Source organism: Emydura macquarii, unplaced genomic scaffold, assembly GCF_026122565.2.
Source record: "Emydura macquarii macquarii isolate MOO-44397 ecotype Brisbane River unplaced genomic scaffold, CSIRO-AGI_Emac_v2 contig_3287, whole genome shotgun sequence".
Taxonomy (NCBI): Eukaryota; Metazoa; Chordata; order Testudines; family Chelidae; genus Emydura; species Emydura macquarii.
In genome coordinates this window covers 6,382,864-6,407,541 of record NW_027133424.1, presented here as the reverse complement: position 1 = coordinate 6,407,541, position 24,678 = coordinate 6,382,864, and the positions used below count along the sequence as shown (strand labels likewise).

The following is a 24,678-nucleotide window of genomic DNA, read 5'->3' as shown; positions in this document are numbered from 1 at the left end:
GCTGATGGAAAGATATCCAAGGAGGTGATGTCTGATAGGCTGAGGAGTGGGACTGGAAGAAGGGAGACCGGTCAGAAATGAAGAGGTAGATTTGTGATTCTGGTGTAGGGGGCAGTTGAAGCTATGCAACCAGATATATTCTCCTGAGATAAAGCGCAAAGGAAAAAGAAGGGGACCTAGTTCTCAGCACTGTGGGATCACCACCAACCAGAAAAGTACACTGAAGGAATGATCAGAGAATTAAGAAGATGGAGTTGTAAAGTGAAGGGAAGGCAAAATTCTAAGGATTGTGTGTGATTGACAATGCCAAAACAAATCAGGAGGAAGGTCAAGGATGAGTGAATACATACACTGCAATTTAGCCAGGCAGAGTTTATTAGAAAGTTTGATAAGAGCAGCTTTAGTAGAGAGAAGGGGTTGGAAGCCAGACTGGAAGGGATCCCAGGAAGTGATGTTTGATTTAGAACCGAAAGAACATGAAAGATAAGGATAGGTGGGAGAGGCAGGTGGATTCAAAAGTGGGTGTTTTGAGGAGTTCCCAAGAAAGTGAGGTTCATGAACTGTAGTTAAATATCTTTTCCTCACAAATGTAGATCTAATTTATAATGCTTTCCCTTGGCCACTGAAATCTTGGCATGTGGAAATTATCACAATTTAATCTGGACTGTGTAAATCGAAGCAGAGTCAAACTATTCAGTATTTATAAGAATGGCCAGTTGTGTTAGACCAATAGTCCAGCTAGTCTAGTATTCTGACTCTGACAGTGGTCAGAGGTTTCAGCAGGAATGAACCAAATGGGGCAATTATGGGTGATCCATGCTATAGACCAGTTCCAGCTTCTGGCAGTTGGAAGTTTAGGGACACCCGGAGCATGGGATTGAGTCCCTGATCATCTTGGCTAAGAGCCATTGATGGACCTATCCTCCACAAACTTATCTAATTCCTTTTTTAACCAAGTTATACTTCTGGCCTTCACAACATCCCATGGCAACAAGTTCCACAGGTTGACTGTGTGTTGTGTGAAGCAGTAATTTGTTTTGTTTGCTGCCTATTAATTTCATTGGGTGACCCCAGTTTCTTGTGTTATGTGAAGGAGTAAATAATGTTTCCCTATTCACTTTTTCCACATCATTCATGATTTTACAGACCACTACTGCTTTAGATGTCTCTCTTCTAAGCTGAACAGTCCCAGTCTTTTTAACCTCTCCTTGTATGGAAGCTGTTTTATAACCCTACTCATTTTTGTTGCCCTTCTTTAATTCTAATTTTTTTTAATATGGAGCAAATAGAATCGCTTGCAGTATTCAAAGTGTGGCCATAACAGGGATTTATAGTGGCATTACATCTATTCCCTTCCTACCATTGTTAGTTTTGACAGCCACTAAACATTAAGCAGCTGTTTTCAGAGAACTATCTATGATGACTCCAAAATTTCTTGAGTAGTAATTTAGACACCATTATATTAGATGTACAGTTGGGCTTATTTCTTCCAATGTGCATTACTTTGCATTTATCAACTTTGAATTTCATTTGCCAGTTTGTTGCTCAGTTACAAAGGAATCTCATAAAAATGGGTAAGTCTTCACAGTTAGTTTTGGACTTAACTATCTTGAGTAATTTTGTATTGTTTGTAAATTTTGACATCTCACTGTGTACGTCCTTTTCCATATCATTCATGAAATGTTGAACAGCACAGGTCCCAGTACAGCTCATTGGTGGATTCCACTGTTTACTTCTCCATTGTAAAAACTGACCATTTATTCCTACCCTTTGTCTCCTGTCTTTTAACTAATCACTGATCCATAAGACCTTCCATCTTATCCTATGACTGCCTACTTTGCCTAAGAGCCTTTAGTGAGGGACCTTGTCAAAGGCTTTCTGAAAGTTTACATACACTGTATCTATTCCATCACCCTTGTCCACATACTTGTTGACACCCTCAAAGAATTCTAATAGATGGGTGAGACATGATTTCCCTTTACATGGTGACTCTTCCCCACTATATCATGTTCATCTCTGTGTCTGATTCTGTTCTTTATTGTAATTTCAACCAGTTTGATTGGTACGGAAGTTAGGCTTTTAATTGCCAGAATCACCTCTGGGAAACCTTTTTCAAAAACCACCACTATATTAGCTACTCTCAGTCATCTGGCACAGAGACTGATTTAAGAACAGGTAGTAGTTCTGCAATTTCATATTCACTCGAGTTCTGAAAGACCTCAAATACTATCCGGTCCTAATGACTTATTACTGTTTAATTTATCAATTTGTTCCAAAATCTCCATGACTGCCATCTCAATCTGGTACAGTTCCTCATATTTGTCACCTAAAAATAAGGCTCAGGGTGGCACTCAGCCCTACATCCTCTAGAGTGAAGACAGAAGCAAAGAAAGCATTTAGTTTCTCTGCAACAGCCTTGTCTTGCTTGAGTACTCCTTTAGCACCTTGGTTGTTCAGAGGCCCTATTGACTGACAGGCTGCCTGCTTCTGATGTATTTAAATTTTTTTTTGCTTAGTTTGTGTCTTTAGCTAGTTGCTTTTCAAATTCATACATTTACACTTGAGTTGTCAGCATTTATGCTCCTTTCTATTTTCCTCTTAAGATTTAATTCTAAACTTCTAAAGGATGGAGAACACACAATCTTCTTACTGAGGGTAAGTCTATACTGACGACGGCAAAGTCGTCACCGTCAGATCGATCTTTCTGGATCAATTGATTGAGCGGGTCTACACTAACTGCTCAATCAGGAAATCAACGCAGTAAATCCACCCCCCAAGTGGCACAGCGCTGCGTTGACAGGAACGTAGTTCCCGCTGGCGCAGTGCAGTGAAGACGGCGCGCAGAAGGGAAGCACAGCAGTCAACGGGAGTTACACAAGCTACTCTCTGTAGCTTGAGTAACTCCTGTCAACTGCCACCGAATTTCCAGGTAAGTGTAGACCAGGGCTCAGATAAAGCTAACAGTGATTTGTTTGAACACAATGTAAACTTTAATTCTATATCAATAGCTAGAATATAAACCACTTTATTTCAGATTCCAGAGTAGTTTTTCATTTCTTGTCATCTGACCAAGTGATTTCATAGTCTTGGTATACTTTTTTCAGTATTTCTACAGTCACTGCATGATCTGCTTTACCATAGCCCTGCAAAAAAGATAAAAGTTTTTAAAGGGATACAAAATGTAAGGCTGCAGGAATATCAAGTTCCAGTTAACACTTTAAATATCCAGATTTACAGCCTGATGCATCTCCACATTCTGAAGTCCCATGGAAGTGAACCAAGTTCTGTAGGCAGTCCACTTGCAATATCAGGCCTTTAATACATATTTCAGACAATGACTTTCAGACCAACAATCAGATTACACAACAACAACTCTTTAGACTCACATGAGAGAATAAAGCAGCTTTCATGACCGTTGCAGTTATTCCATAGGGAATTGTTCCATTTTTCAGAACTAACATAACCAGAAATAATTCCCAGACACAAAAAATTAAGAGTTAAGGCTGCCTGTAATTTAAGTGTTTATTACCTTTCAAGAATATCTGAGTTAAAATGTCTAAGAGTTAGAGGCCAGGAACATAAGAGTTAAGATTGCTCCTAACAAGGCATTGACTCTCACTTAGGTAACAACAAGAGCTTAACTCTGCTTCAACAGGACCACACAAGTAGATTGACATCTAAACTGCAGATTAACCCAGCTGGTACAAAAAGTAATTTTCCACACAAGGTCTGCTCACATAAAAACAAGAATGGCTATATCAGACATAAGTAGACTTGGAAGGATTAGATTTTTAATTGGTAAACATCAATTTCACCATATACACAAATATTTTCATCAGTGATGATAAAAATTGAAAGATAGGCAAAGTAAAAAAAAAGCTGCTTGAAAACTTGATTTGATATTTACTTTGTATATTTTGACATGTTGACAGTGTGTTTTAACAGTGAGAAAGCTTTAACTTTTTGTAGCAACATGTACTGCCATTAAATAATCATCTATAGTTTCCCCAGGCCACCCCCTAATAACGGAAGCTAGAAGCTGAGCTCCAATACTGGCTCTGACACTGCTTTACAGGGGACTGGGGAAAAGTACTATCATTACCTTACAGTGATAGCCTCAAGAAACTCAATCTATTTAATCCCAGCCACAGAGTTTGTTTCAAAGAACTCCTCAAGCATCTCTAATTCTCTTAGCTTACCCAAGAGTTAAGTACTAATAACCCTACTTTACAAATAGAGGAGTAGTTAGATTTAATCACACAACAAAAAGATGTCCAAAATATGGAGAGACAAGTTGCTTTGATTTACAGGCCAAGATCTAAGCCACTATTCTAGAGTGCCATTTAGTTTTTCTGAATCTCTTTTTTTCCGTCTGTCAAGTGGACCTAATAATGTGAAACTTAGCAGTTGCATGGCATTCAGCTGTCAAGTTCAGGGTCATTGACAAAGGTGAGCAAACAAAGTGTGAGGATATAGTTTATTGGTGGCAGAAGAGAGATGTTGCTGCCTGTCCTGAACACCACCATTAATCCAGGACTTTGATAATGAATTGTTTGATTCTGCCACAACTATTGAGCAGGCTCTAGAAGACCCCTGGTGTTGCATGCCCTCTCTCCAACCCACAGACCTTTGCCCCCACCATATGGTATCTGTGAAAGAGTCCTAATTTTAAAAAAAATGTTTAAGCCAGTTTGGGGCTATAACTGATCTTCACTTCATGAAGTTAAGATCAGAGGAAAAGTGACCCTGAAGAAAGGCTTTCTCTACAGGAGAAAAGTAACAGGTCTTTACATCACATGGAACTAGTCTGCTCTTGCCCACATTCGGAGCTCAAGAAATCCCTATTTCTTATCTGCTATCATTGTTCCTATATTACTCCCTGCAGGGGGGAGGTGGGAAGCAGAGTGCTCCCCATATATGGATACCTTAGTGTGCCTATTGGTCCTTTTAGGAAGAGACGGTATTTACATACTGAATCATAAAAATGAGATACATAGAGCTACAAATACAGGATTTTGAGTCAGGAACTGACACCAATTACTGTGTGACTGTAGGTAAATCATTTAACCTCTGGTGTAGTTTATAAAATTGGCTATCATTACCCATCTCACTGGTGAGCTGTGTAGATTAACTAATTGATGCTTATTAGTGATCCATCAAAGCACTGAGAATTATTACTGGTATTTTTAAATAGGAACCAGAGATGTCGGATTTTAAAGGAAAAAAATGCATGGCACTTACTGTTGAGAGACCAAACACCCTCATTTTCTTGTCTTTGCTATTATGGTCAATTTTTCCTCCTCCAAGGCACTTGCATTCAAATCCCAACTTTTCCATTTCAGGGTTTACTTTTTCAAATATGTGATCTGCAAAACGAAGACGGTTCAAGCCACCCCCCGGAAGGCAGGTTTTGCACACACACACACACACTACGTTTTTTCAGCTAAACCCAATATTTCTTTATTTCCCTGGGGAAGCTGGTAAGCGAAAGAAAAGGCTCGTGGTGGCTGACACAGCTGAGTCCTGGCAAGCCCCAGAACAGGGGCTGCCCGTTCCACAGTCTCACGCAGTGAGAGGCTGCTCCGACTTGCACGGTTTTGACAGAAATGTACCAGGGCGGGACAGCGGGGTAAGTCGCTCCGCACCCGAGGCCGAGCAGAACCCGGGCAGCCCCGATGGACAGAGACGAAATACTGGGGTCGGTGGGGGGAGGGTTTGGCGCCCGCCTGCAGTGCCCAACGCCCGCCCCCAGCCAACGCGGGCCCCGCAGGGGAGGGCGCGCCCGCTGTATCCCCGCACGCGCAGCTGCAGCGCAGCTCTGCAGGGGAGGCCCCGCCCCCGCCTTGGTCCCGCCAGGCGAGTCGCGGCGCCGACTCACTGTGGAACTCGGCGGCCGCGGTGCCCCTGACGACGTCCCGGTACTCGGCACTCCCCGCGCGCTGCACCCGCACCAGGATGTACTTGAACGTGCCGTCCGGATCGATCTCCACCGCTGCCACCGACCCCAGCTGCCCCGCCATTGCCACCCCTCGGGGCTGAGAGCGGGCGGGGCCAACCAACCTCGGCTCGCCTCAGCCTGGCCCTGGCCTGCGCCGCGCGCGCAAGCGCACTCGGGCGTGCGGCTGACGAGACCGTTACCTCTGTCAGTGCCAGGCCAGCCTGCACGAGCAGGCGGGGCTTAGTCTGTCGTTAAGCGTGACCGAGGGACAGCAGTGGGCGGGGTTGTAGTAGCCTTTCTGATGCGCACCGTTAGGAGGCGGGGCCAGGCTAATAGGCTGTGTTGGCGGGTGATGGGCTGCGTTTAGGGTTAGGGGAGTGCTCACATTGGCTCCTGTCCGTAAGCGGCGGGGCAAAGGCAGTGGCTATTGGCTCGTTCCTCTAGGGGGCGGAGCGAAGGCGGTGGCTCCTGGCTCGTGCTGTTGTGGGCGGGGCCACGGTTATGGTTACTGGCTCATGATGGTAGGGGGCGGGGCTAACTGCCAGAGGTTCCCTTCCCCCCAGTGAATGAGCGGGGATTAGAGCCTCCCCAAGGGGGTCCAACGCCAGCCACTGCTGTGTGTTGGTGCCCTCTGTCCTGCTGCTGCCTGCACCAATTAAAGATGCCAAAAGCCCAAAATCATGAGGCTGGCCTAAATGTCACGAACGTTTAAAAAATCCTGCCCCACTGTCCCCAAAGGGGCAAAAATCACCGGTCAGGCCACAGGCAACCCTGAGGGGCTGAGGGTAGATCCGTGTGCGGGACCCACTCCCGCATTGTTTCTTGCATTTTTATCCCACTCCCACCTGCAAAACCCTTAGATCCCGTAAGAGAGACAGATTCCCACAGGCTACTAAAAAAAGTCAGTTAATAATATTTTATGTATGTAAATGGAATTCAGACATAATTTTTGCCACTGAAACAGTGGTCCTCAAACTTTTGACCCCCACATCCCCTTTTATTGCTAGCTGCTCCCTCCCCCCCATGTCTCCCCCAGCTGGGGTGAGGAAGCGGGGCCATGGTCAGGGGGCTGTGGCTGGGGCTAAGGCTGTCCACGGGGACTCTGGGGAGCGAGGTGGTTGGGGCTGTAGCGGGCCCTGGTGGCCGGGAACCAGCTCTGAGGCCACGGGTCAAGGCGGAGGCTGGACACTGCAGCCAGGAGCCGGGCATTGTGGCGGGGTGCTGCAGCGGGGAGAAAGTTGAGGCTGGGTTCTGGGGGAGGGGGCGAAGCCGGGTGCCCACAGCCAGGGGTGGAGTCCCAGGAGTGGGACTGTGGCCAGGCACCGAGGCATGGCAGGGAACTGAGGTCGCAGCCAGGCCTGGAGCAGAGTTTGGGGTAGAACGGGGCTGGGCGGTGCTCCCTCCCTGCCCACTGTGGGGGCGGGCCCGGGCCTGGCCGCACCCTCCCGCCCCGAACATTCCTCCTGGCGTGCCCCAGAGATTGAAGACCTCTGCACTAAAAGAGTAGAACAAATCTTCCTTAAACCATGTAAAAAATTACTTTAACTCCTGTTATAATAGACATCAAATTTCTTTCTATCCCTCACTTAAATTTAAGTATTAAAACCTTTATTTAAAAAAAAAAAAAAAGAAAAACTTGCTTTACACTGCTGAAATTCTGTTTATGACTAACTGCTGTCATGTGTATATCACATGGAAGGCCGAAGAAAAATGCACCACAGTTTTGCCTTAAATGGTGCAGATTTTTTTTTAATGATTATAAAAAATAAGTTGGTTTAAAAAAAAAACCTGGAATTTTTTAAACTGCGTAAGCACTGTTTTTAGAAGTCTGAAACATACCATTCAAGTTATTTATCTGTCAGGATTATTACTGCATTTTGAAAAACGTTTAACGGAAAAATTGCTCACAGCACTGACAGAAAACTGATAAAACAGTGACAGTCTGCGCACATGTGACATCACAGAACAACAAAACCTATAACTCATTTTCTGACTTGACTTGAGCTGGTGTCCTACACCAGATTTGGAGCGAGGAAGATAAATACATATATGAAAGAGAAGCTCAGACAAAATAATTAGCAACTTCCCAAATAGGCTGTTCTTGGTAAACTGACAAGAGATTTAGTGTTTTCCCACAAATTACTGTACTCTGGGGTTTTTTGCCCACCCAATCCTGCTTGCAGCCAAGTACATTTTACCTGCTCTCACTATTATGGCAGCAGGTCCTGCAGGACCCGTGGGATCCCAATCCCATTGCAGGGCTCTAGCTGAGGGATTCCCCCACCCCACATGCAAGTGGCAGTTAGTGCTGCCAACATTACAACTTCACTGAGGAAATTTTGGTCCCTGCTGCCATAGCACCACCTATCATTTTTGCCCCTCCCGCAGTTCATGGGACTTTTCATCCAATCTGGTGCCACTGGGGAGAGGGGCAGAGCCACCCTGAGCTACTGGGATCGTTAGCGCCACCTCCTCTCCTGTGAGAACAACATTATGTGGACTCCTAATGGGTGGAGACAGAACTCGCCCTTCCTCCTGCTGTAGCTCTGATTGGCTGCTGTTGCCCAGGAGGCGGGGCAGCAGGGAAAGCAGCCAATTGGGAGTAAGGTTTCCCAGGCGGAGCTGGAGCATCTCACGCTATAGCCAGACAGGGACCGGCTTGCCAGCACTCACATGACTCAGGAAGACCTGTGTAGAGCTGAGTGTGCAGCATGGCCAGTGGTGAATGTGCTGTGAATCATGTGATGTTTTCCTGCACTGCTGTGAAGCCCTGGCCATACCAGGGGACCTCCTGCGAGGCCTCTCGCTTCTATCCACCAGCTGACTCTGTGATGTTGCCTACCGTTCCCTCCCCCTCCCAGCAGGTACCCATTTCCCTGGCTCCTTCTGCCTGCCCTGCTCCCAGTCCTGGCTCTCCTCCCTGCTGTCTCAATGACCCGGACTAGGCTGGTATCTGCAGATCAGCCGTGATTCTGTCCCCCCCACTCCTGGTCTGCACCCTCCCTGCTTATTGTCCCCAGCCTTGGCAGGGGGCTGCTACTTGCCCTCCGTCTGCCCCAACCCTACCTGCCCCAGCTCCCTGAGTCTCTGATCTCCCAAGTCACCTCCACAGCCCCCATCAGTCAGGCCCGCTTGACCTCTGGGTCCGACCCACTGCTTATTCTGCGACATCCATAGTGCTATTTTCAGCGTGCTAGCTAGATCTTAGCTAACAGGAGTCTGTCTGCCCACACTGGCAATCAGACCTCCGGCCCCCAATCTAATGAGGTACCATAGATTCCAAGGCCAGAAGGGACCATTGTGATCATCTAGTCTGACACAGACCAGAGACCTTCCCTGAAATAATTCCTAGAGCAGATCTTTTAGAAAAACATCCAATCTGGATTTTAAAATTGTTAGAGATGGAGAATCCATCACAATGTTTGATAAATTGTTCCAAAGGTTAATTACTCTCATCATAAATATGTGTGTTATTTTCATTCTGAATTTGTCTAGCTTTAATTTCCAGCTATTGGATTTTGCCTTTTTCTGCTACACTGAAGAGCCCATTATTAAATATTTGTACCCCATGTGGGTACTTATAGACTATAATCAAATCACCCCCAACCTTCTCTTTGTTAAACTAAATAGATTGAGCTCTTTGAGACTATCACTGTAAGGCATGTTTTCGAATCCTTTCATCATTCTTCTGGCTCTTATCTGAACCCTCTCCAATTTATCAACATCCTTCTTGAATTGTGGACACCAGAACTATCCACAATCCTCGGGGAGGGGTCCTTCGCTACCTTCTGGGCCAGCACAGCTGGCTCCCACATTTAGTGGAGCCCTAGACCCCAGCCTTCTAAAAGCAGAGCTGGGAAGTCCCTTCCTCAGCAAGCTGGGGATTCGTTTTGGGAATCACCCTGACACTGAGAAAAGGCTTTTCCAGAGACTTGACTGAGAGCTTCCTACAGGAAAGTAGTAGAATAGGGGCAGTAGCAGGGTCCACAAAAAAGTAGATGGGCACTAATTGACTTTTTGAGGGCGGGGTGTGGCAGTAGCAATTGACTGTTGAGGGAAAGTAAAGTTTTGTGCATCTCCATATTGCTGTTCCTCTTCACTAATTGTCACATACACTAGGGATGGGTAGATGGAGTTAAAAAATCAAGAGAGACTAAAAAACACAATATAAGCTTTAACCAAAATCTTTATGATTTTTGGGGCAGTCTCATAATTCTGGGGAGTCCAATTCATGATATTTGATCTCTTGAGACTGGCAATACTGAAATAATAAATATTTGCCTCTGAGTTTAGGGCTTTTTTCAAGCTGTTCTGTTACCTGCAAAAATCTAGGGCACGTCGCCTATACCCTACCAAGGGCTCAAGGCGTGACCCGGTTAATTTAGGTACCTCCACCCCTTTCCTACCGAGCGCTCAGGGTGTAAATAATTTTCACAGTAATTTTGGAAGAAGAATTCCTTTGCTTGGAAAATTACTTGAAAAAGAATTTTAAAAAGCAGAAAAAAAAAGAAAAATGATAAATAAAACATTAAAATAGTCATAAAAATTTAAAATAATTTTTTTAAAATAATTTATTTTTCAACTAAGATACTTTTTGTTAAAAAAAACAAAACATGATCAGCTCTAATAGGGAAATCCAGAGGTGACCTGCAACTCTTTTTTAAATGGGTGGGTTTGTGCCTCTTCTTCCATTTATGATGGTTTCCAGTTTTGTTTTTTGGGGGTTTTTTTAACCATAGAAATTTCCCAAACATCTGATTTTTCTGACTCATTGTACAGTCTCAGAAATGTTTATTATAAACTCCTAAATGGAAAAGAAGTCCTTAACAAATGCTTCCTTAATCCAAAATGTTAATTAGTCTTTCCCATTGCCAATCTCGGGTATTCCAAAATCATGAGTCAGGCTGTAAGAAATTATGAGGCTGGTTTAGAAATAATAACCATGAGGCCTAGAAACTCATTTTTTAAAAATGGAAGCTGTGATTCTCAAGTAATCAGTTGATTCCAGGTGCAGGGGCTTTAAGAGAAACACTCACTTGGATCTTGTGATTTTACCATTTGTCTAGTTACCTAGTCGTCATAGACTGGAGTTTTCCTTCCATCTTAGATAATATCTGAATTTATAATGTAAAAACAAGGCTTGAAAATATCTTTATACATCATAAGAAAGCAAAAAGAGGCATAAGTCTATTTTCCCTTTATTTCCCCTCTCACTTTGACGAGAAAGGCCAAATGATTTGTTAATGGCCACACAGTGAGTCACTGGAAAAAATTAAGAATAGGATTCAGACACTTCTTCTGACTGCGCTGAAATAAACATTTGCATCCACAACATTCATTGGGCAACAAATTGTTTCCTTATATTGTTCTCATGTCATTTCCTATCTGAAAAAGCAGTCTCTTGTGTGTTCGTATCAAATGCCTATTCAGAGAAGAAACTGCCTTCATAGCTTTCTTTCAAAAGGAAATTCCAAAATATGTTCAGGAGAATACTAAGAAATGCAAAGTTTTCATGTGACACCACAGATGTCTTATCTCACTAATCTTGGTTTTAGGTCTTTGGTCCTTCTGTATCTTCTGTGTTCATTTTGCATCATTCCCTCTTCCTTGTTAATATCTAACCATGTCTTGGAATTGTTTGAAATTAATGTCTGTAAAGTGTTTTGAATATAAAAGTACTATATAAGTACTAAGAAATTTATTATTATTATTTTAATTATTGAGACATATAATACACTCTCTTTCTAGTGTTCTCAATGGCCCTGAATGAAAATAGATTGGATTTATACTCAGGAATAATGTGGATGTTCCTGGACTCTGTGTTTTGTACAAGATTTTCTTACTCATTCTGACGTTTGTGTGTTTCTACTGTTTGATAAAAGTAGCCAGGGAAATAAGGAAACCATTTGGACTTGTCTGTACATTGTGTGCCCTGTTCTACACTGACTGCTGAAGCGCAGTCAGTACTGTCATCTATCTCAATTGCTCACAACCATGTTCAAAGACAATACAGATACAGTTTTGTGCTGTAGACATAATCAGCCTAATAAAAGACCTGTTTTCAACAACATACAGGACAGGAGAGCTGTGCCTTTTGAACCAAAAATATTAACTATATTTAAGAATTAAAGAACTGTTTTAAATGCCCAATATGTAGTCATGCAAATAGGATGGATAAGAAAAAAAATTAGATACCAAGGGATAATGAACTTAATTGATTGAGTTCTGATGCAGAGATACAATTGTAAATGTGTTATATAAGTATTGATCATTATTATTTACTTGGCCCAGATCCCCAAAAGTATTTAGGCACCTTACCTCCACTGATTTCAATGGAAGTGAAGAGCCTAAATACTTTTAAGAATCTGGGTCTTATTTATGAGTTCAAAGTGTCCCAAGGTGTGCTGATTGCTTCACAGAAATAAGTGAAGACAGTCTTTGCCTGAAAGCGCTTACTGTCTAAATCCAGGCATGGAACTTTAAAAAGTAATCATAAATAGATAGAGGAAGAGAAAAAGGAAGAATGGACAAGGGTTGCAATAATAGGATTGTACAGTTCGTTGGCAAGATTCTTCTTGGTGGGTCTGTGAAGTTGGGTTTTTTGGTTTCAAACTTCCTTTGGGTTTCACGGCAGATGTCTGGGAGAAACAGGATAAAGCAACAATTTTACCTCTGAACACAAGGCCTCTGAGAAACTGTAGACAGGGTCTTTCAAGTTACCAGGGATCTCTGAAAAGAATCTGAGACAGGGCACTGAATGGAAATACAGAATTGTCACAACCAGGGTGCTCTAGTAAGAGGAAAAGAGGCGCAGATTTTAATCTAAACCAATCATTCAAAGTGTTCTGTTCTGAAAAGAGAATCTGCAAATGCAGCATTGTGGGGTCCTCTGTTCATTGTTTCTCAATGACTTTCAGATCTTATGTGCTCAGCCCACAGAGAGGGCCAAATTTAACTTTTGTTTGAGGCCTGCAATTGAATTGCATGCATAAATAAGTACCTGTGCTTCTGGCTATTCGATTATAGGTGCAAGTCAGGTCATTAGAGAGGTAAGTCTCAGACTTCCACCAGCAATTCATTATACATTTTGTGGGTGCATTTGGCACCAATAGAAAAGGAGACTAAGCCTCATCCCTTCTCAGAGATTACCTCATTGTTAGTGTTTATTAAGTAATTGTACAGTGCCCACAAGCATGATAGGTGTGTCACACTACAGATAAGATGACATGAGGCAAAATTTTCTCCTGATGTAACTATTGAAATCATTAGAGTTTCACCAAGCTGACAATTTGCCCCATGGCCTCTGCCACAAAAAATTTACAACCTAATTTCAGACCTGACACAACGAAAGGGGAAACAAAGCAGTGTGGTGGGGATGGGGAGGAAGGCCGAGCAGTTACAGCTATAAGACTCCATACAAACATATAGCTGTGATGTGCATGTTATAACAGATACAGGATGTTTTAAATGAGGGGGCAGATTCTTTCTTGACCAACATATGCTTGACAAGGGAGAGGTCATCCCTAACCTTGGCCCTGATGAACATTAGAGCAGTCTTTCGGCAGCGGTCTTGGATTGTGAGCTAAGACTTAGCATCATGAAGCTCTGTTCTGTCCCCACTCCTTCCTATGCCTGACATAGCCCCATATACCAGCATGTGGAGGGGGCAGTTGGCACAGGGCACCATCTCTTCTGGCTCTATACCAGTGGAGAATTCCCCTTGGCTGGGGGAATGCTTAGCTAGCCATTTGTGGTCAGTTCATGTCTCCTTTGCACCACTCAGGAAATACAAAGCAGATGGAGCAGGGGCTGAGATGGATCTGGCCCAAGACAGATAAGTAGGACTTTATAAAGGGAATTTCCTAACAGTACCCTCTTACTCATCACTGACAATGCCAGGGAGTTAAACTGCATTTCCTTAAGAGACCAGAAATTCTTCGTTGGCTATGCCCAAGTGACTGTGGCCTTCTTCACAGTATTGTCTAAATGTACTTTTTCTACAAAGGAAAGGAACTGTTAATGGCTCATACTAGATAACAGCTGAAGCAGTCAATAAGGTAAAAGAACTAAATTCTCACTGATTAAGGCATTCAGCTCATGAAGCTGAGGGTGATTGCCAGCTTTTTGTTCTTCTGTCCCTCACTATGTATAGGTTAAGCTTTTCAAACACAACGGGCCAGATGAAAAGACCACTAAAGTCAGTGGAAGTCAATAGGCTCCAAGGCCCAATAAGAATGTAACATCAGATAGATTTATTTCTGCATTTTACTCCATCAAACCATTAAAGTCTGCACTAAGAAGGGAAGTCTGTTTATGCCAGCCTTAGCTCAGGGTGTGCTTCTTGAGTCTACAGCTGACAAACATGCAGCCTAACTGCAGTCGCAGATGAAGTGCTGGTATAACTCTTGGTCAGGCTGTTTGCGGGGACTGAACTGGGGGCCTCTGGATCTAAAAATACGGGCCTTTCCTGTTTGAGCTAAAGAATTAGCTCTTTTAGAGGATGTAGTATACTCAAACTTCTATATGTGGGCAGCCATTATGAGGAAAAAATGTCACACTATTACCATTGCCATCGGTAGACTGTGAAAGTTTTGTCTGGATGTAGCTACTACAAGCTCAGTTACCTTGAATACACACGCTCCTTTGCTGCAAAGGCATATGATGCAACTCGTGCAGATACCACAGACACTTGAGCACCGTGAGTGTAATGTCGGGTATAAACCAGATTCCACCTCCTGACCTCCAGCATCTTGCCTTTACTTCCCTCTTAGTACTTTACAATAATTTACACTCAGGTCTGAATACTTCAGATACATTTCCCCCTTTGTGGGGTTTTATTTATTTTATCTTGTCCCAAATAGAGCTATTTTAGCTGGTGGGCCCAACCCTTCTCCTCCTTCATTCAGGAGTCCCACAGCCCTCCTTCTGGGGCCTGTCTGCTAGTTTATGTAGGTTTCCTCTGTTTGATCCAGGAGTCCACAGCTCTTATACTTCAGGTTGTGTTCATTCAAGCCAACTGCAGCCCTAAATGAGCTTCTCCCAGCTGGCCTGTTTTTAATTAGTCCTTTTCCTCTCTGGGCTGAGATAGGTCAGCAGATAACAACCTTCTCCTGTTCTGAAGAAAGAGGTAAAATGTATACTGCGTTCTTTCCCAGTGCTTGTCCTGGTTGCCTGGGAGAGAGGGGAGCTTCACCCTAACGTTCATACAGGGCTCCTGGTCCCAGGCATTTAAAATGATAGTCGCTTGCTCTGATGGAATGCACCCCCGTATTCACACCCACACACTACTGTAATAATCTTTCTACAAAATATGCCTTGTAAGGTATCATTTGAAAACTAAGAACTTCCTGGTCAGTAATATTATAGTGAAATGTATGTGTCAACTTTATATGTAAGCTATGAGTATACACTGAAATCATGACTGAAGTGTGTTTACCAGACAAGTCTGGGGAGTGGGTAAATGTGTTTCTCAAAGACAAAGAACAAGTTGATGCCTCTAGCCAGGTGTCATTAAAAGCTGGTGAGCCATCACCTATCAAATGGCCATTGTTTGGCTAGGAAGTGGGACAGGAACAGACAGATCTGCATCTTAGCAACAACAGCATAAAACCCCTTTCCCATCAGACTTCATGTCTCCTTGGTCTCAGCTGCAAAGAACTTTAACTCAAATTCACTCTCAGGAAAATACATTTCAAAGGGTGACTGAACTATAAAAGTGAGGGGAAAAACACCCTAAGTTATCTATCATTATCCATCTCTGTCTTCCACCTAAGAAGAGAAAAGAAACAGTCTGTAGACTTTGGGAGCAGATCCTGGCCTGAAAGCTTGGCCTGCAATGTACTGAAAACATGTGGCAAGGAACTTCCCCTTGAACCAAGTCTACTTTCTGAAGTTTAGAAAGTGTTTTCTCTTTATTTTTCTTGTAACCATTTCTGACTTTAATGCCTTATACCTGTACTCACTTAAAATCTCTCTTTGTAGTTAAATAGACTTGTTCTATTTTTTAATCAAAACTAATCCAGTGTTGTGAATTGTTTGGGTAACTGCATTTAAGGTAGCAGACTGTTGTATGCTGATCCCCTTAGAAGGGCGACAGACCTAATATATTTGGACTATCCAGGAGAGGCCTGGATGGTTCAGAACTCATGTTTTTTGGGAAAATCCGGGACTGGGTGTGTGTTGAGGTCACCCTGCCAATAGTAACCAAGGCTGGTGGAAGCCAGAGTGTGACTGGTGTTTGCTGACAGGCTGCTGGGTCAGAGTTGCTGGACCAGGGCTGTGGTTGTACACAGACACTCACGGTGTGACCTGCATGCTGTTTGGCTGTTTGTGAGGAGCTCAGGTTGGGAGCTACAGCAGCAAAGCATTTTGAAGCACCCCAGGTTGCAGGCTAAGTGGTGACAAAGCCCCTCACTGATCTGGATTGCACCCCAGAATGCCAGACCTGTGTTTTCCCCAAAACATTGACTATTCCCTAGGACCAGTTCTCTCCCAATACCTGGCTCTGCTCTTCATCCATTCCAGAAGTCCAGGAAGCTTAAGGGGCCATGCCATAGAACAAGGGATCACTGACCCATTTTTCCTACTACTCTCGAAGGGGACAGACGCTCTGATATACTAGACAATAACTTTATCCATTATACTGCACTCCTTGCTGTGTATTTTTAATTAAAAAAATTATTTACTTATTCTTTTGTTACAGTTGGGTAATGATACTAACAGTCAGAGCTTTCATTAAGCAGGCAGGGACTGCTGTTCACCAGAAGCTGGGGATGGGCAATGGAATGGATCACTTGATGATTACCTGTTCTGTTCATTCCCTCTGAAGCACCTGGCATGACTGCTGTTGGGGGAAAGGATACTGGGCTAGATGGATCATTGGTCTGACCCAATATGGCTGTTCTTTTGTTCTACAGAGTTAGATACCTCCTTGTGTAAGGCCAGTTTTATAATAAAAACAATTTTCTTGTGTGTATAAAAATCAGGTCCTTGTGCTGGGACAGACTTTTGATGTGCTCCTTAAAACTGAATAGAAATTTCCTAGTGCAGTGAGCAGTGAATTGGTGGCTCTCGGTGCAGTTCTGGTGGGCAAAATATTTACATCTCAAAAACCACTGGCAGTTGGCACCAGTTAGCAGCAGTTTCCAGGTTGGCAGGCTCAGCAATGAGTCCAACGACAGAGCAGCTCATAGAGACTAGGTGGCTGATCCAAAGCCTGGCGATGTTGGAGCCCATTGTTTTCGATGGGGCACAGTATGGTGTGGAGGTGTACCCACACAGAGTGGCTGTAGATTCAAGCCATAATGCTCTTTTCACATCATTTCTTTTTCACAATCACTTGCCAAAGTTAGTTTTGTTTTCATCAGAAAATGAGCTCTATAAAGGCAAACTTGTTTACATTTTTATCATTTTGGACATTCTTTCCAGATTTTTTCCCAGAACTACATATGCCACAGGTTTTTTTTTTCTGGTTATCATAGTGGACAAATTGCCTCTCTCAGAATATCTGATAGGAACTCTCCACTTCTCTTGCTCTCAGAGATATTCCCACTGCTTGACTTATTAGTCGAAGGACAGATAATTATGTAGATGGGTTGTGCCTTTGAAGCCTAACTGCTATGAACAGCCCGATAAATGAATCCTAAACACAGTTTCTTTTTCTCAAGTGTTCATTTCCTCATGTCTTTGTAGCATTCAGTAATAAAACGACATAACCAACATTTAAATAATAATGTTGTCAGTCTATTTTCCAGAGTTATAGCTCATCAAATGAAGATAAAAATTCCGAGGAAAAAAATACAAGCACTCACTCTTGGAATCATTGTAGCAGAAGGACTTAGTCTTTTAGTATAGAATCATAATAGTTAGAAAGCCATTGAGTTACAATGGCATAAAACTAATGTAATGAAGTAAAAGATCAGAACCTACTTTGCAAATTTGTGTATGAAAATATGCAAAATATGTGGCTATAAATATAGGGATCATATGTAACATGTAATTAAATAAAATGAAATGGGTCTGTTTTTATAAAGGGCCAGATTCATAGCTGCATTACTCCAATTTTAAACCAGTGGAACCCCACTAAAAAGAGAGCAGTGAGACTGCAAAAAAAAATCTTTAGCTTAAAACAGCACTAAATATAACATTATAAAAGAAACCCAAAACTGTGTGGAATAACTATAGCCTCAATTATACTTAATTAGAGAAATAGGTAGGTAATCCAAATAACCAAAATATTGTCTCAGAAAGGGATACAGAATTTCCTTGTGCATTATAAAGTCAGAGAGGCCAGTCAAGTGATACTATAAAGTATGAGCTTGGATTTAGATACCAGGAATGCTGGCAACAGCAGGTGCCAGCAGTCCCTCGGGAGACATTCCTGTGCTGGCACACGTGACCCAGAGGGGAGGCAGCTTCTGTCTCCCTTATTACGGAGTTATGGAGGCCAGCACAGAGCAGGGGTGCTTTTCTGCCCACAATGCCCAGCCACATCCCCTTCTACTTCTGACCTGCCCCCTCCCTGTAGTCTGCCCATGTCTTTGCTGTGCCCCAGAACACCCCGCTGTGCCTGGGATTGCTGTAGCGGTGGCACAGAGCTGGCAGAACCAGATGTGTGCCTAGTTTAGGAGCCACCTAGGCTAGGAGTATTCCCTGTGGGAAAAGCCTCACACCTGCTTTCTGGCCAGTCAGGCTAGGGTAAGGGGACTATCATGCAATGCTGAATCTGGCTTCCTGTCCTGAAATAGAGCTTCAGATAAAGCCATGATAGAAGGGTAATTATTACACAGTAGCAAAATCCTACAACGGGAATATACTTTGTCCACTTCCCAAATAGCTTGCTACTGAAAGGATTCCCAAAGACCTATTTTGATTCAGGAGCACAGAGAAGTTGTAATTTCAGGGGATGCTGGTCTATCAGAAAAGGCAGGTTTGTTTAGTTGGGATAGCTGGAAACTACTTTGGCCTTTCATGGAAGCCAGGAGAAAAACTAATGAACTATTGGCAGGTGTTGCTGCTCCTACCAATTCAGATTGAAATGTGGAGAGGGGAAAGGAGGAGAGACTAAAACAAGGAAGAAGCTGAATTGCCAATCAGTGGAGTGATTCTTTCAGGAATATTTTTGAAAAAATAGATGCAACCCAGAAATATTTTAATAGCTAAATGAATATTATTATGTTCCTTTCTTCTTCCTATTTGTCTACTTCCCCTTTGGTCAAGGGGTCTCTTGTAATTCCAGGGATCAGGAGGATTCTGGACTATAGAAATCTGGGATGCATTTATATTACCTGCATTCTGGGATAATGAGAGCTGATGTGGGGATTGTCCAAAACCACAGAGAATATATGATCAGGTTAACACATCCCAGAACAGGAAGACAAACTATTCAAAGTCCAACTTGTAAATTGCTCCCTTTGCCAATCTGGAACAGATGTGAGGACATTTTGACTGGTGGTTGAAAGATTTTCTACTAAGTAGTCTAACATGTGCTATTTTTCCCTCGGTAATCTGGAAGTGGTAACTTCCATGAGATGAAGTTCACACATACATTGGAAGATGGAAAATAGGAGTTGATGATAACGGTTCATTGCTGGATATCTAGAGCTGTATTTCCAAAGACCTATGCATGAGACTAGCACCATAGTGAGCGTGCAAACTCCAGCTGAGCATGAAAGCGGCCAGTAAGAGGAGGCTAATCAAATATGCATGTAATGTCTCCCACTCAATGTGGGTTCTGGGCAGATTGAGAGTCTGGTTTGCCAGTCGTGTATGCAACAGCCATTTATAGTAGCTTGTACATGAAAGCCTTTCCACAGCTAGCCCCCCACAATTTAGTCACCATATTAGCTCATGAATTCCACAGGCTAGCAGCAAAACCTGCACCGATGCCCTGTAGTTACCTCATCCTTCATTATATAAAGGTCTGTTGGGCACTTACATGAATAGTCAGATCAGAGGAGTGAAGAGTCTGGATTGGCAGTGAGTCTGTCCCCAAGCCTCTCTCTGAAGCCTATTCTCCGTGGCTCTGCTCTGCCCCAGCTCTTGTTTTGTTCTCTTCCTCAGTGTCCCCCTGCCCCTGGGTACCTATGCCTGCAGCATGTCTGACTACCCACAGTGTGTAGGGATGATGCCATGGTCCCAGATATCAGCCTGTGCTCTGCAGGGATGAACACTGACTGAAGGAGTCTATTGAGAAGTAAACCCAACACATAACTTAATGGATGTGTATGGAATTTGAACAATAAATCTTTGGGTAGTAGGGGCCCGCCTCATACTATTGCCTGGCAGTGTGTCTTTCTTTGTGCTGTGGAATCTATTCATGTTCCGAGTCAGATTGCAGATCCAGCTTTAGTTCCAGTTCTGATAGTAAAGACGATATTGGTGGTCTTGGTTGTAAAATAGGAAAGGTTGAGTGTACTTGTTGCAGAGCCTGAAGGGATCTTAGGTAGAGGAGGAAGCAGAGAGATTTGGATATCAGCCACTCTTCTCTTTTCCAAGAAGGATTGTGGAACCTGAACCAACACTATCTCATGTACCTTCTTTACTTAAAGAAGTCAGATCCAAGCCCTGAGAAGGATGCAGATCCAGGCAATGGATTTAAACCACCACCATATTAGATTGTCGACATGTTAATTTGAAACCAGAGCTTGGAACTGAAGATATGGTATCCTTTTTGGAGTGCAATCCTTTCTTGTGTTTGGATTTTGGTTCTAATGGTTGTGGATCTGAAATTATTGGATCCAACACATTCATACAATGCCTCATGGCTCTTATAACAGAGTCCTTTCCACTTGTCAGTTCTTTAAATGTTCTTGAAGTGCATGGATCAGACGAACATTTCTCTCACAGATTGGCTCTGGATACAGAGGCAGATACATCAAGGAGTCTCTATTTTCAGACTTAGGATCTGATGTTCTCCTTTACATGCTGGCTCAAAAATATTTTCTACTTCTGGGTGTGCATGCACCTCGCGCTCTCATGATTGGAGTCTTTTGGCCAGCGGTATCCATTGGGGTGATGCATGCAGTCTGTGTGTTCTTGTGCCCCACACTGAGGACATATAGGATGGAGCAAGTCAGCTACCACTCAGTTCCTTCTCATCCCCTCAGGCTACGAGAGAGAGTTATTTGCTGTCCATTCCCTGTAACCTGCTTAGTTTCTAAGTATAGTTAGGTTACTTGTTTGACCATTGGTAATCAATTTTTGACAAGTTTCCTTTTCATATCAGGAATTTTTGTTATTTTTTACTCCCAAGAACTGAGGCTTAGAGATGACCTATTTTCAATTCCCCAAATTTATGCTGCCCCTCATATGAAGTCTCAATGATGGGAACGCTAGATGTCTTTTCTGTTTGGGAGAATCTCACATCCCCAGTACATGTGTCATATGTAAGTCCTTTTCCAAGAGGACCTTAAAATCAAAAAAGGCCTGTCTCCAGATGTTTCTACTTGTTAGGTCTATGAGACTGGCTTCAGACTTTGTGCCTTTGACCCCTCTGCACAAGACCTTCCTGTCTCCACTAGTGCTCCAATCAGGGTCTGCCAGCTCCAGAGCCCCATCAGCTAAGGCTCCAGCTGCTTCCTCAGGAAAGTCTGACTGAGCTTTATGAGTAGCTAAATACTTTGGGGAAAATTAGAGACAGTCCCTGCAGAAGGCCTATGAAGAATGCTTTCCCTTCACTGTTCACAGTCAAAAGAGATTTCATGGCCCAGTGTGGTTACTGTTGAAGCTGGTAAGGGTCCCTGTACCAAGGCTTCAACAGTGATGCAGAATGCAAAATCTACTGCTTATTCAATTAACTGTCTAGATGGGTTCATTCCCTTAAATTAGGTCTGGACCCACACTCCCCTTTAAGGGCCAGCAACCCTGTCACTCTTCCCTCATGCAAAATTTAGAACTCGGCCAGAATTATCTTGATTGCACCAATGTGGCCAAGACAATTTTGGTTCCCTCAGATACTGAATCTGTCCATCTGCCCACCAAAGACCTTGCTTCTCCTTCCAGACATGCTGTCACAGTACAAAGGGAGGATGTTTCACCCAGATCTAGAATCTCTCCAACTCACTGCCTGGCTGCAGGACAGATATTGAACCTAGAAAAATTCTGTTTTGAAACAGTACAAGCCATATTAGTACATAGCGGAAAAGATTCTAGGAGATGAAGTGGAATCACCGGCTAAATGGACAAGGTTTTCCTCCTGATGTTCCTCTGCTGAGATTATTGTGGCAATAGCAGAGAGGATGAAAGGGAAACCTATCTTGACTCTTAAGTCTATCTCAATGAACGTCAGACTGTGTGAGAGCCTGTTATGAGGTGGCAAAGTTAGATCCTCCTGTTTCACGCAGAGCTCCTTCCAAAAGAGCTCCGGCAGTCTCCTCAGAGCATCTTTGAGGAATATTTCTGTCTTAGATACATAGCCAGTAGTCACCTGGGCATCTATTCACACACAAGGCACTCTTCCATCACTGACGCTCCTACATTGGACGTTGCTTTCAGGAAGGCTGGGCGTCAATCTTTATTAACTCCCACTACCTTTCGTTGGCTCGCTGTTTGTGAGTCACAAGAAGTGGAATATGTATATGGATGAGCACTTGAAGGAGAAAGGAAAGTTATTTATCTTACAGTAACAGGAGTTCTTCAAGATGTATTGTCTATGTACATATTCCACAATCTGTTCTCCTTCCCCTGTGTTTTGAAGTCCTATATGTTTCTGATTCTGTGGTGGAGAAGGAACTGAGTGCTGGTTGACCACTGTCCCACATGCCCTTGACCCAGGATATGTGAAGCTGCTCACCAAAAGCCTGCGAACCTTGAGGACCTGGGGTGCATGCAGACCAGAAATGGAATATGGACAACACATCCCGGCCATTAGGTGGAGGCACCCAGCATAATGAACCCAACGCCACTGGTAGGTCTCCAAGCCCCTGCAGAGGGAAGAATAAAGGGCACTACCATCCTTCGGTATCTGGGTGCCCCAGGAGGGGGCTTGTGACAGGATCACTTCTGGGTTCATAGTCAACCACTGTTGGGTCCCTGGTAGGGTGCATAAGATGAAAAGACCCTTTTGTGGCAGTTGCCCCCTTCAGGTGGGGCACTACCTGCAGCAATCTTACTGAGCAAGAGCAAGCGAGGCACTGGTAGCAAATCCCAGGAGCAGTCCTGCATCAGGCCAATCTGCCCTCAGCGAGGCTCCGACAGGGAAGAGTCTCTCAAGCAATTCCTGGCCCCAGGCAAATGTCTCTCACAGAGTGAGAGCTGGAGGTCTGCTCTCCCTCCCAGACTTTCTCCAGCTGGGCTGGGATCTCACCTTTCAAGTCCTCCCTCCAAGCCTGACATCTGTTGCAGGTATAGCAGGGCTGGTCTGATAGAGCCCACAGTAGCTCGCTAACTCTTTCTGTCCAGAGTGGGGCTTGTGTGGATGGCTACAGGATTTAACATGTCCCAGTTTTCCATTATTATTATTTGTATGATCATAGCACACAACTAGTTCTTTCCTGCACTTAAAAGCCCTGCTTCTGGTAGTCTGAGCTCCAATAAGTGAAGTAATGATCCTAGATTGGTCCTCAGAAGAGGCTTTTGTCAGCATCCCTTACATCTGCGAACCAGTGGAATAGGAAAACTTCTGGATCAGTTCCAAAAGGAGTAAAGTTTCCTCTGGTATTGGACTGATTTCAATATCCAATACTTCAAATATGGAAAGGAGTAAATTAATATGTCTGCCCATCACAGAACTGAAAGGCCAAGGAAATCTGAATCCAATCTGGCACATCAGATTTCCCCGAGTAACCTCAAAATATACCAACACAGAGAGAGCGGGTGGAGGAGAAGGAGGATGAATAGTCCCTCTGCTTTAATAAGATGAAGAGCATAGGACCCTGTCTGTTAGATCTATGTTCCAGGACACAGAATTAGGAGAAACCAGGACTTTTATATCCTGCATGCATATGTGCCCTAGTGTAGGAAAACAGCATAGTATGGATGTGAACATCAGAGACATCCTCATGGGCAGGTCTGAATATAGAGATAGATCTGAGGGTTTCTGAGGTTGGTGAGACTTAAGCTCATTTTGAGCTCTTCTGGTAGGAAGTGCCGTAGTTTATGGCCCATCACTAAAAACTTTCAGCCACTGACTCCTGACAGTTACCTCATAGCCTTGAAGGATGCAAAGTCCTCAATGATCACAGCTACTTTGGTAGAAAGATGGAACCGAGGCCGCATCCTACTGTGGACCTGCTAGATGAGGTTGAGGACTCAGAATGGGATCTGCAATTAGGATCAGTAATGTAGAGATGCACTAGTGTGAGGAAAATTTTTTTCCACCAGAAATCTTGTCACAGAATTAAGATCCCTTTTGCTGCAGAGCAGATGGGCCTAACATGTAGTGCCCTGAAGTGCAATCTTTAAAAAGTTTTAAACAAGCCCCTGTCATTTTGCCAAGTGCATTTCCTCCGTTCCTTTGTTCAGCCTAGTGTGGCCGCCTAACAGACTCCCAGGTCTCCAATGAGGATGATCCCTGGGTGCAGGTTGGGAGCGGAATTGTCTATTACGATCTGTTTGGTGGAGACAGACTGTAATCTGAGTCATACAAGGTGTCACTGGGCAGAGAATTCAGGACACTAGAAATGGAGTTAAACTATTTCATGCATCTGATGCCTCAATCCAGACAGACTGGAGACTGTCTTGCACAACCAGAAAAATTCCATCTTTCTGAAGGATTGTGTTATTCACCTCCTCGTTTTTCC

At 43.6% G+C, this 24,678-nt stretch overlaps 1 protein-coding gene across 1 annotated transcript; it reads right to left on the bottom strand.

Moving 5' to 3' along the window:
• Positions 1–2,967: 2,967 nt before the first annotated feature.
• Positions 2,968–6,222, bottom strand: LOC137142922 (14 kDa phosphohistidine phosphatase-like). The gene is made up of 3 exons (XM_067532432.1): positions 5,879–6,222; positions 5,242–5,366; positions 2,968–3,143 (listed from the first exon to the last, which is right to left on the bottom strand). The coding sequence occupies exons 1-3, from the start codon at positions 6,018–6,020 to the stop codon at positions 3,051–3,053; spliced, it is 360 nt and encodes a 119-aa protein (XP_067388533.1). The 5' UTR covers positions 6,021–6,222; the 3' UTR covers positions 2,968–3,050.
• Between the last annotated feature and the right edge of the window lie 18,456 nt (positions 6,223–24,678).

Bases quoted from the DNA above. Each gene is read 5' to 3' on its own strand.
- LOC137142922 (XM_067532432.1), bottom strand. From the start codon at position 6,020: ATGGCGGGGCAGCTGGGGTCGGTGGCAGCGGTGGAGATCGATCCGGAC. The intron at 5,367-5,878 runs GTGAGTCGGCGC...TTCGTTTTGCAG, and splicing joins CGCGGCCGCCGAGTTCCACA to ATCACATATTTGAAAAAGTA. The intron at 3,144-5,241 runs GTAAGTGCCATG...TCTTTTTTGCAG, and splicing joins GGGTGTTTGGTCTCTCAACA to GGCTATGGTAAAGCAGATCA.